Source organism: Maniola hyperantus, chromosome 1 (genome assembly GCF_902806685.2).
Source record: "Maniola hyperantus chromosome 1, iAphHyp1.2, whole genome shotgun sequence".
Lineage (NCBI taxonomy): Eukaryota > Metazoa > Arthropoda > Insecta > Lepidoptera > Nymphalidae > Maniola > Maniola hyperantus.
In genome coordinates, this window is record NC_048536.1 from 14,568,879 (window position 1) to 14,582,103 (window position 13,225).

The 13,225-nt window shown below is 37.7% G+C and overlaps 1 protein-coding gene across 1 annotated transcript; it reads right to left on the minus strand.

Annotated features, from left to right (window-relative positions):
* Positions 1-2,072: 2,072 nt before the first annotated feature.
* On the minus strand, positions 2,073-13,223 carry TM9SF2 (transmembrane 9 superfamily protein member 2). The gene is made up of 9 exons (XM_034971692.2): positions 12,890-13,223; positions 11,406-11,801; positions 9,255-9,410; positions 8,471-8,806; positions 7,512-7,604; positions 6,245-6,450; positions 4,980-5,139; positions 4,247-4,408; positions 2,073-3,373 (listed from the first exon to the last, which is right to left on the minus strand). Exons 1-9 carry the CDS (start codon positions 13,013-13,015, stop codon positions 3,032-3,034), a joined length of 1,977 nt encoding a protein of 658 aa, XP_034827583.1. The 5' UTR covers positions 13,016-13,223; the 3' UTR covers positions 2,073-3,031.
* Between the last annotated feature and the right edge of the window lie 2 nt (positions 13,224-13,225).

A 13,225-nucleotide genomic window follows, 5' to 3' on the forward strand; every position in this document is an offset into this window, starting at 1 on the left:
TTTATTGTTTACATTCAACTCTTCTGATGTGACAAAGAACATTAAATATAATTCAGTATATATAGGAAAATAATGTTCAATGATTACACACAAAGTATAGCAAATAAATTACAAGATAATAACTATCCCTATCTACCACTAACATGGCTTTCATTATTTTTGTTAAAATGTATCTCAGAAGAATTTCTCCAGAATTGATAAAGTAAAATAAATTGAATAAAAAAATAAAAAGCTAAGTTAGTACAACTTAATGTGACCATGAACACATATAAATATTAACTAACTGACATAAAAAGCAATATTACTGTGATAACAACAGTTTAGCCACGTTTAGCTCAGGACAATATTCTGAATTCAGTGGCTCAATAATTAGGTATAATAAAAAAAAATGAAGACTACACGGACGCACGTGAGGCATTTTGATTGCAATTTAAGCCTCTTTTCGGACTATTAGTTTACAAAAATTGCAATTTATTCATTTCCAAAGATGTACACTTTTGTATTTTAATTTGCTTAAATGAACGAAATGTGGCTTTTGAATCGAAACACGTGATGCATTTTGTTGCTATACTACCCTCTATTCACAAAGAAATATTTGTCTATTCATTTCCGAATGCAACATTTTCTTTTACATTTACCTACTTATATGAGCAAAACACGACACTATCTTATGGTGTGCAGTAGAATAATAATAATTTATTGGTTACATGTGTTTCTGTGAGAAAATATAATAACCAACAAGTGCTCAACAATGACCAGTAAAATAATTTTTGGCTGGTCAATATAAGGTCATAACACACATATTAACTCAGAAAGGGATCGTCACCGTATCAACTCGAGCCGTCTAGTGTTCTTTGTATGAAACTCCTTACTGCAACGTGCACTAATCAGAATCGTATCGTAATCGCCTCGCCTCGGGACAAGGTCACGAACCGCGGTCAGGTGATTGGTCTTCTTGCAGTTCCCACGCCTATGGCTCGTCCCCGCGCTTACGTCTCTCCATACCCGAGCACGTCTCTTCGTCCACGCTTGTCTCTATCACCCATCCCGCGCCTGCCGGCTATAAGCGCGGCGTGTCGCCTAGCTGTAGCCCAGTCGACCGGAGCTGATCCCGCTTTAAGATTAAGTTGATGCCTGGTTGGCGGCGAGGCGAAAAGCGATACAATGACGATCCCTTTCCGAGTTGATGTGTGCTATGACCTTTAGTAATTTCCTATTTTAAAATTCATGAATGCTTAAACTTTTTAACAGACTTCCAAAAAGGAGGATTTCAAACGATTGATTAGGTACCAACATCGAAACCACGCAAATGTTTCACAGTGGTGTTATAATTTTAATTTCTGTTAATTGTGCATATCATTAGTTTACAGCAGTTAACAACTAATAAATAAGACAAAGTCCATCTCATACATTGTTATTTACAATAAAACTAAATACGCGTCACGGAAGTTGAAAAAGAGAGTGATTACTGCATGTGGTATCTAGTAGTGCGGTTGTTACATAGGACGTAGTGCACCACACTCATGATATTATCATGAACTAATGCATTAATTTTATTGAAATGTTCGTGAAAGTTCCTGCTAAAGGTGCATTTACACATTCATCGAGGAGTGAAAACGTTTCACATCCCATCGTCCCGGGTTCGTCTCGCACGCAGCATGTGCTGTCAGTCGCGTAAAAATATTTGTAAGCGACGTTGTAGTTCTTGCATTTTACGAATGCGGGTGCTTCATGCTTGTATTTAATTCGTATCGGTATAAGAAAGTATACTTACTCATAATACTAAGTTACTTACTCGCGACTGATTGATCCGACAGGCAAGCACACTTATGTAATGTTCATAAGGTAACCACAAGTATAGCAGATTTCAAACTGTGCCTATTAGCATTTTTATAGGGTATACTGTGCAGTTTCAACTTTCGTGACGCGGATCTGTAATACTAATAGTATCTCAACAGGGAACTATAAAATGTTCAACATAAGTAAGGGCACTCATGATCATCATCATTGAATCTCCCGTTGAGATATTTTTAAGAAACTTAACCCTAAAACTAAAATAAATGGACATCAAATCGTCTTTATGACTATCAATTTATTTACGATAATTTTTGTTTATACAATAATCATAATCACATTGTGTACAGCAGTCTCTCTAATCTCGATCCTCATATTCACAAAGTGGGCAAATAAAAACTTTAAAAAAATTAAATAATACAATGCTAGTACCATAATATAAAAGGAAAAGGTGACTGACTGACTGACTGATCTATCAACGCAAAGCTAAAACTACTGGACGGATCGGGCTGAAATTTGGCATGCAGATAGTTATTATGACGTAGACATCCGCTAAGACAAGATTTTTTAAAATTCAACCCCTCAGGGCGTGAAATAGGGGTTCGAAATTTGTGTAGTCCGCGGGGACAAGTCGCGGGTATAAGCTAGTATGTATATATTTTTATGAGAGACAATCCGGGCTTAGTTTAACTTTTGTAATAACCACGATAAACATACAGTTCCCGACCGAAAGTAATGTACATCGGCATTTAGAATGACATTTCGGCTTTGTAGAACGTTCTCCGTCACTCATACGGCATACCTATACGACATTTCGTCGGTCTCAACGACAGAAACAGCGCTCTACAAATCTGCTATTTCCTTCTAAAGGTCGATGTACATTTCTTTCTGCCGCGTACTGTAGACGATTTGACGATTCAAAAGTACTTGTAAAAGTTTAATTGAATAAAAATATTTTTATTAGGCATACACGATGCGTACATTAAACGCAACGCATACACGATGCGTACATTAAACGCAACGCATACACGATGGGTACATTAAACGCAACGCATACACGCTGTGCGCGAGAAATCTCACTTGAAGTCACGCAGTGCATTTGTTACCAACAATCTGGCAATATATTTCAATAGTAATTTATGTATTGTACACACAAATAAAGCTTTTAATCGTCAACCACACAACACAATCCGCTGTACCAACGCAATGTTCCTTAAACACTACACTAGAAACTAAGTTAATCAACTTTCACGACACTGTATATCTTCCTGACGAACCAGAAGCAGGCCATGAACCCTATAGTGCCGGTGAGAAGGAAGAACAAAAAGACCATAATGAAGGTGTAGCCGAAGTAGAGGAAAGTGGAGGCCGCGTCGTCGATGTTGAGTTTGGTGACGAAGTAATGGCAACAGTAGATGAAGAGGTAGCCGGCGGTGGAGCCCGAGCTGAGGAAGGCCCGCCACCACCAGTGGTAGTCCTCCGCGCAGAGGTGGAAGTAGCAGAGCAGAATGGTGGTCTCGGAGCAAGTGATGACTAAGATCACGAACACGAGGAACAGGAAACCGAACATGTAGTACATCTAGAAATAAACCATACTGATATTATAAAGGCGAAAGTTTGTGTGTGTACGTGTGTATGTTTATTGCTCTTTCACACAAAAACTACTGGACGGATTGGCTTTTTTTATCTTAGTATCTTGCTAATCCCGACTAATATTATAAAGGAGAAAGTTTGTATGCGGGTATGTGTGTGTGTATGTGTGTGTGTGTGTGTATGTGTGCGTGTATGCTTGTTACTCCTTCACGCAAAAACTGGACGGAGTTGGCTGAAATTTGGAATAAAGATAGATTATACCCTGGATTAACACATAGGCTACTTTTTATCCCGGAAAATCAAAGAGTTCCCGCGGGATTATGAAAAACAATCCACGCGGACGAAGTCGCGGGCATCAGCTAGTTGCTAATAAATTTAAACAGGTGCTTGAATCTGGTGAGTTTTTAATTTTCAAGTTACTTCAAAAAAAGAAGGAGGTTCTCAGTTCTCAGACTGTATGTTTTTTTTGTATGTTTGTTACTCGATTACTCCGACAATTAAGAACCGATTTTGATGATTCTTTTTCTGTTTTGTAGGACATAACTTCAGAGGTGGTCCCATTTTAATTTGATAATGATCTGATGAATATCTTCGGAGATGGAGAACGGAACTCCTCAATGGATAAGATTAAATTGCTCGCGATCAGTGTAATAGCTTTGTAAACAGTAGGGTTTTAACCAAGCATAGCATATTTTAAACCGACATCAAAAAAGGAGGAGGTTCTCAATTGAAATGTATGTTTTTTTGTACATTGCTCTCATGTACAAAGATGAGAGAATGGCCATTTGTACACATACACCCACCATCCTGATGCACACGAGCATTGCTCTATTAATATCACAAAATAAAAATGTCATACCTGACTGGACCAGAGTGAGTTGAGTATGAAGAACAGTTGTATGAAGATGCAGCCGAAGGGTAACACGCCGCCCATCACGATTCCGGGCACGGGTTGTGTGTACAGAGACTGCTCGGGGATTTGACGCGGGATTTGATTCGTGCGGACTGGGTGCTCCAGAATCTGTTTAAAATGTATGTACATAATATAATAAGCAGTGTTAATCAATACTTTCAGTAGGTTGATTTCGTAAAACCTGCATCAATCATTATTACAATCTCAATTGTTCTGATTGGCTGAATTTGTGCGATTTTTGCTGCAACAATGCATTGTAGCTAATAGTGCGCGAGCGTCAACCAATCAGAGGTGATTGCGATCGTGACATTGAAGCTGTCATTGTACCGCAATCGTGCAGCAGGTTTTACAAAATTGAAATGAATTAACCAGTAAACACTTTATATTTTGTAGAAAATTAATTTTATCACAATTAACTTTAAAATATTATCTAAACTGAGATGCATAGAAGTATGCTCTTCTCAGACCTGGGCGCGTTTGGAACCCTCATAGCTTTAGATCCGTTGCCCAAAAAAAAAATTATCCAGCCCTTCTGTCATCTCATTATGAATTACTTAGTTTTGAGATGAGTACTTATCTCAAAAAACTGTCATGCTTTATCATAGTAATAATTATGATAATTTTCAAATAGATTTTTGAATAAAGGTCATAAATTCCCTAAAATAAGGTGTCCACTTACCCGTTTCCTAAATCCAAAGTAAGCGCCAATGAAGGTGAGAGGCACGGAGACTCCGAACCAGAGAGCCAGCAACGCAACCAAAGTGGAGAACGGTACGGCAGCGGAGGAGCCCTTGCCCCACAGCACCAGGTTCATTATGAAGAACAGGGAGAAAACCACGCTGTGAACCAACAGTTTTTTTTTCTGATACTACATACCCTTGACTGTGCCCCGATGCTGTCTAAGATGGAAGCGGGCTCACTTAGAAAGGCTATGACAGTTTCAGTAAACCTTCCCGTAAATCCATTAAAACACTTTCTGACCAACTGAGTTGTTCACATATGGAATAAATTGCCTAAGGATGTGGTTATGTCAAGTTCTGTAAACCAGTTCAAGAATAGATTGGACAAATATTTGGAAAACTCGAAGCACTTCTGATATAGGTGATAATAATACAAAAAAAATCGACCCTTCATTCAGCTGCACTTAATCTCTTTTGCAAGCTTCACACTTTACAATAACACTCAAGGGGTAGGACATACAAGACTGTGGGAGTCTGGGTGCTCAGGTTTCGTTCTCGGCCACATTAAAAGAGATTGCCCATTTTCTTAGGAGCTTTGGGCCCCCCCTAATATAATTGTTATGTCACCATGGTTCTAATTTTATTTTGTAGACAAATAATTAACTCTTTATATTCTGCAAACGATTTATATTTATTCACCCTGGTTATAAGGATATCTTATTTTTTATATTGCTGATATTGAGGTTATATTTAATTAATACTTCTTCAAAATAAATGCATGTTTACGATTCTAACTGTAATTGTGGATATTTTCAATAATAGAGTGAAAAAAGTCGTTATAAAACATAATCGTAAAAAAATAACACATTTAAAAAAAATTAATTTAAGTTTTGACACGACGCCACAAAAGAGGGCCCGTTCACGGGCGATCTCCTTTATTGGGTCCATTTTAATTGAAGGCTTAGCTTAACTGAATTTCCGATTAAGGTGCTCATCCATTTTTTTAATTAATTGGAGAAATAAAAACAGAGTATCAGTATTAGATACCAGAGAACGTAAGAGAGGAGATATAGTTCTTGCATTTCATGAGGGCGAGTGGCTCATGCTTGTGTTTAAGTCGTATCGGTATAAGTAATCACCATCAGGACCAATCAGGATTGGTCCGACATGCACGCACACTTACGCAATGCCCATGTAAACGACGTCACCACAAGTAAAGTTCACTCGCCTTCGTGAATTGCAAGAACTGTATCAGTGTACATACCCTGGACACACCATGGAGGTGAGCAGGATGTTGCTCTTCCACCGTCGGCCGCCGAAGCTCTTGTAGACCCTGGCGCTGACGTAGCCCGCGGCCGCACCCAGCAGCACCCAGGCCACGAGCGCGCACGTCATCAACGCGCCGCGGTTCGCGGGGGACAAGAAGCCCAGGCAAGCGAACGCGAGTGTTACCAGCGTCATACCGAATACCTACAATTTATTGTTGTAATGAGCATCATAGTTCAAATACTTTAAATGCATTCCTCATCAGCAGCACTAGCATGGCCACCACGGTCGAACTGTTAAACATGTATAACAGTATCAAAAGATGGATTAAGTAAAACAAGTATCATCTTTTCTTCTCTATGGCTCTTTGTACTGTGAAACTATATTTAATACTATATTTGACAACTAGTCAAATCAGTAACTTTTTATCAAACGTCAAAACGCGCGCTTAGTATGCGAGAAATTATGAAATAACAGTATGTGACGTCAAATCATAACGACGTACCTACTTTTTTAGTATTTTAGATTATTACACTTAAAACTAACAGAGGTCGTTTTTAAGTATTCTGGAAGGCGCTCTATTTATTTATTACTGAGAAACAATTTATTTTTAATGTAGGCAAATACCCAATTATTTTAGTAAGGCAGTAGGCGGGTTCTACAGCCATCACAATAACTTATAATGTACATAAAATAGATGTCGCCACAGAGTGTTTGATTTTATGCATACATCCTCAATCGCGCTACCAAAGTTTTCACTATGAAGCAGCATACAATTTCCAAAATACAACAGTCGGACCAGCTGCGCTGGCTGATGGCTCCCCAGGTATAATAATCCTGTGGAAGATGTGTGGAGTGTGTGTGTATTGCTAAAAATTCCCGTAAATTGCTAATGCCCATGGTCGCCATTTTAGTGACGTCAGCACTAGACTGAAGTTTCAAGCTGTCAAGCTGAAGTCAAAGTCAAATGATTTATTCAAAATAGGTAATAAATTACTCTTTTTGATGGTCAGATGTTGGATTTCTAAGATATAGTGGTGATAATTATTACGCAAACTTAAAACTAAAGCTACGAGGGTCCCAAACGCGCCCAGGTCTGAGAAGAGCCCACAACAAACTCAGCCGATATTTTTATTTCGGCTGATGTCAAAATGACGTCATTTCGATGTTAATGAGACATGGTTCCAGCGCAATAGCAATATGCAGGACTTATACAGTTCAGCGTATATATCAGGTATATACTCCTAATTACTGAGATAACTTACCTGTGACCCTGAGCCGAGGAATACGGCCAGTAACATACCGCGTCGCGGTGGTCTGAATACATCTCCATGGACAAGTTTCCAACCAAACTCCTCCTACAAGCAAATAAGAATGATTGAATATCAAACAATTTTGACGACCTCCTAGGCGCAGTGGTAAGCACTGTGGTCTTATTAGTGGGAGATCCCGGGTTCGATTTCTGGTCTGATGTGGTGGGAAGCTACAGCCGTGGCTGGTTACCAGACTACCGGCAAAGCCGTGACGCCAAGCGATTTAGCGTTCCGGTACGATGCCGTGTAGAAACCAAAGGGGCATGGGTTTAATAAAAACTACCATACCCTTTCCAGGTTAGCCCGCTTCCATCTTAGACTGCATTATCACTTACCACCGGGTGAGATTGCAGTCAAGGGCTAACTTGTATCTGAAGAAACAAAAATTATAGAACAATCTATCGCAGGTTCACTTCCTGTGCAATGGTCTCCTCTCAGAATGAGGAGGGTTTGGCTATAGTCTACTATGCTGGCCAAACTCTCCATAGCATTCTCAAATCTTTGAGAACACTATGTTTTTTGAGAGATTTCTCAGGCAAGCAAGTTTCCTCACGATGTTTTCCTTCACTGTTAAAACAAGTGATATTTAATTGCTCAAAATGCACATAACTCAGAAAAGTTAGAGGTGCAGGTCCAGGATCAAACGTCCTACCTCCTTTAATCACCAGGTTATCACCACCATTGTAAAGAAGTGCCATTATATTTTATGATTTATATATTTGTTTTATTTACGAGATAGCAAATTTGTAGAGCGTTGTCCCTGTCGTTGAGACCGACAAAGCGTCATATACTGACAGAGACAACGCTCTACAAAGCCGGAATGTCATTCTAAAAGCCGATGTACATTACTTTCTGCCCCGTACTATACTTTTGACATAACAGCTAACATATAGAAAAAAAAATATACATACCTGTGCGTCTTCACCACACTCCATTTGATTGTATCTAGCGATATCCTTATGCAGGGTCCTCAGCAAAATCATTGCAACCATACCACTAAGGAACAGCACAATAACCAGCGAATTTAATATGGAAAACCATTGTATATTAGTCTGTGGCATGGACTCCAGTATATAATCCCATCTCGATGACCATTTAATGGTGTTGTTCTTGATATAGGTAACACGGTAAGAGTATATTATGTTGAACTCTTCTTTGGAAAGCGCGCTTGGTATAATGAGTGGGTTGTTCCGCGCGTTACAATCCATATTTTCTTCTTTTTCGTGTTTGATGCTGGCTGGTTTAACCTGCAAATAAGTTTTTTTTTAAAGTTTTAAAACAATTTTTTTTTTCAAATAAAAAAAAACTGCTCCATGTGGTACTGACGTCATAATTGACTGAATTGCGGAATGTCAATCGCCCGTGTAAGCATAATTTTTGTTAGGTAAGCTATTTTTTAAGAAAATTCAATTCAATTTTGTTTTATGGAATGCGGCTGCAGCAGACAGGCGCAATTTACTTCGCCAATGACATGTGAAATTGAAGGGACACATTTAACAATGGTTGGTAATAGCTGAAAGAAATTCTTTTTTTTTTTTGATATTTCAAAGCCATTAGTCATTGAATGGACTTTTATCAGATTGTTATGAGTGCATTTAGGGTGCAATTCTTTCAGATATTTCAGTCTCAGGGTCTCAGGGTTCTCACGTACCTCTCTCTCATAACCAGTAGAAAGGTGCCTAGAGCCTAACTCACCTTAGCAGATATAATTCGTCCGCCATTATCACCAACACCTACATCCCACTCCTCCTCTCTGCCACTGTGGTACGTAATCTCCAGATCAACATGGTTGAACAGATAGTAGGTGCCGAATGCACTCTGTGCTGTATTCACTATGGGTGTGCAAGTATCCTAGTAAAGAAAAACATAAATTATCTAAATTTATTTATTTTAATTTTAAATACATGTCAAAAATTGCGGACCGCCAGGAATCCAACCCGCGTCTCCTAGGATCGCGCCCGACGCTCTGACCACTAAGCTACGGTACGCTTGCTGCCAGTGACGATATTTGTGATATATGCCATTTAGTAGCGACACCAGCGACACTTCGCAGCATCAAAACTACTGTCAAAGGCCCATATTACAATGCAGCTCTTTCAACGAGAAATGACATTATTTGCTTTGTAGTATATTTTTATAATTTTTTAAAATTATGTAGAAATTTCCTTGAAGTATAAGAATTTTGTGTAGGTAAAACACTAAAAAAAAATATAAAAAAAAAACTATGTTACTAAATGCTCATTAGGTAAATGTTAGTACAGTACTACCACTTTTATAAGTTAAGCAGATATGCATCCACAGAAATCTTATTTTGAAATAACGCGCAAATGTCTCAGCCAATAATAGCGCACGTCAGTAATTGGTTGTTGCCTACATGCCATGTATTATAATCATGAGTGAAATAACACGAGTCTCTGTTGTTCTTGTGTTTGAAATCTTAACATCAAGCAATAAGGATTAAGGTCTGCATTTCACTGGTGTACATTCGGTCGAGTCTGTATTTCATATAGTGAGCGTTGGCATGTGAGGTTGTTGATATATACAGAGGGGTATGGCAGTATATTAAACCCTAATCAGTTTCTATACTGTGTTGTGTTTAATCATCATAATAAAATGCAATGTGTATTTTCTTTGGCTCAAATGGCAATGACTTCTTTTAGTACATTAAATTTGAAGTATTTTTGTATGGTTATTTCTAATCCGTTTGCTTTTGAACATAGATGTTCCTTATATGGAGATAGGTGAAAAATTACTATCAAAAACATCATTAACGCTTTACTTAGTCTACATGGTGACTGATAACATCAAAACCTGATAGTGGTAATTCTGATACAATATTGTTATTTAGATTTAGAGTTTGATACAAGCTAAATCACAGATAAAAATATAATGAACTAGGTGACTGTAATAATCTGTGATTATAAGCATGAGATATGATGACTGTCAAATCACAGTGTATATAAAGGACTAAGTTACAGAAACATACAAAACATGATGGCAACATATCCATCGCTTAGACATTGTAATGAAAAGAACTGTATGATCTTTATTGTAATTCAACATACTGTGTTTTAATAATCAATAAGATCTGCTAGCTCCTTACAGATTTGCTCGATTTTATTGGTCGTTACTGCTGCATGTTAACAATTGATAGAATATCAAAGTTAGAATATTGTTGGTTTATAGATCAACAAAAACCATCCAGTGGTGATGGAAAAAAATATGACTGAAATGGACAAGAATATGTCAGGTACTTTAAGACTTGCAACTCCTGTTTTTAAAAATTACACACATGATAAATTAACTGTTTCAGTGCTACTGCAGTCCAGTTAGCGCCAGGCTTTGGTTGAGGTCTACAGAGATAACTGTACACTTCATAAATAAATAGAGTGCCAAGCCTTCAAAGCCAAAAGCTTCAAGTTTCAAGCCTTGATATTTTTTATTAAACTATACCATCATTATAAAAAGATCTTAAGAGAGAGAAAAAATACTTAAGAGGCTAAGCTGTGATAGCCTAGTGGTTAGGACGTCCAGCTTCTAATCGGAGGTTGGGGGTTCGATACCCGGCACGCACCTTTAACTTTTCGGAGTTATGTGCGTTTTAAGTAATTAAATATCACTTGCTTTAACGGTGAAGGAAGACATCGTGAGGAAACCTGCATGCCTGCGAGTTCTCCATAATGTCCTCAAAGGTGTGTGAAGTCTACCAATCCGCACATGGCCAGCGTGGTAGACTATGGCCAAACCCCTCTCACTCTGAGAGGAGACCCGTGCTCTGCAGTGAGCTGGCGATGGGTTGATCATGATGATGATACCATCATTAATTAAAATCAAAATTTTACTCACCAAATCTTTCCTGACTTGGCAACCCATAGGGAACCCAGTACTGCAATAAGTCTTTCCTCCTTCATTTACTAAGTAACACCAAGTCACAGGCATGTTGTCCAGGATCCAGTGGTGTTGGTAATAAAGTGCCATTCCCATTTTAAGGAGATTCAACTTCTTAATAGACTCCGGATCTGACGCTCTGTATTTCTTTTGACATAGGGATCGACAATTTTCATTGTGGAGAAAACTCAGTTTGTAAGGACTTGGTCGGATCCTCTCTCCAAAGACTACTTGACCAAGGTTCTCGACTGGTGACTGGGTCTCGTCAGAGAGGCAGAAGTCAAAATGGTGATACTCAAACGGTATGACAGATTCTTCTGTGTTAAGTCTGTTAACATATAGGGGTATCTCATTCTGAAATAAACAATATTATACAATTTTGTGGATTTATTTTACATTTGAATACATAGTAATTATAGTGTGTGAGATATATTAATTTCAATGAAATACTTCGCTTGCAAAAGATTAAATACAGAGTACCTAGTTTACAGGCTCTTCTGATACGTCAATTATATTATTTACAAGATTCTTTAAAGCCAAAATAATTTCTACATAGTATAAAATAAAGTCGCTTCCCGCTGTCCGTATGTATGTATGTATGTATGTATGTATGAACGCGTAAATCTTTTAAACTACGCAACAGATTTTAATGCGGTTTTCACCAACAAAAAGAGTGATTCAAGAGGAAGGTTTATAGCTATAGTTTAATTTTCAAAAAATTTGATATCCCTAGAGAAATTGAAATAATGTGATTTAGGTCGGATAAAATCGGAAGAGTTTCCGAGGCAATGACACCACATTAGTATCTACATTGGCGGGTCGCTAGTATCATATAAACAGGTTTTTTCCTTTATCAAGTTTATGTATCTGCTGACTATTTATTGCATCACATTTTTATCAATTTCTACCATTTGCAGTTTTCCTATATTATAGTATACTAAATATATTTCGTAGGTTTTAGTCATTGTTTTTCCAGCCGTTTAGTAACATTGTAAAGCAAACATCTAAGCCTAGATTATATTAAAATCAAATACCCAGTAAAATGTTCTAAAATAATAAGTACATGATCAATATTTTTTTAAGTACTTACTTAACAATATTTTTGTACTATTATTCCATTTACAAAGGTTAGGTACATAATTTTTTTGATAGTAACTGTTAAATATGAGGCACTACAATCTTATCATACATTACATATAAGTACCTATGTATGTATCTTACATATGTTAAATAATACAAGTAATTAAGTATTGCTGACACCTACCATTGTATATTGAAAGGTTTATAGAGAAATTTGCATCGAACACAATTCTTATCAAGGCTCTTGCCCAATAAAGTTAATAATTGGCTATAATAAACGTGGTTCGGTGCCATAGCGAAGCGAGAATACGACAGCCATTAGCAAGTTATCTTGGAAGTACTCAACAGTTACAAGAACTTACTTTACATGATTTCCCATTATCTTCACCGGCCTTGCAGTAATTCACGGGCGCTAGTCCGGGTAAATAAAAAGCCCTAATAGGTGTCAACAGCAGAAGTGCGCAAACCACATACAAGGATAGCCCCATGGTGTGCTGTAATTTTGTCTATTTAATGTAATTTTCTCAGCGAAAACTATCATATGTTGTACACATGGAAAGACGAAATCCACATAATCGAGTATCACTAAACTAAGACACAAATACCGGGCAATTCACCCGGGTTTTCAACAATTTTCAAAATGCCTGTTCGTCGCAATTTTACACTTCTGTCGAAAACTCGCAAACGTCACCAACAAT

Coding starts and splice junctions, on each gene's coding strand:
- TM9SF2 (XM_034971692.2), bottom strand. CDS start 13,015: ATGGGGCTATCCTTGTATGTGGTTTGCGCACTTCTGCTGTTGACACCT. Junction 4,409..4,979: donor ACTTTGGATTTAGGAAACGG/GTAAGTGGACAC, acceptor CATTTTAAACAG/ATTCTGGAGCACCCAGTCCG. Junction 3,374..4,246: donor ACTCACTCTGGTCCAGTCAG/GTATGACATTTT, acceptor GTTTATTTCTAG/ATGTACTACATGTTCGGTTT.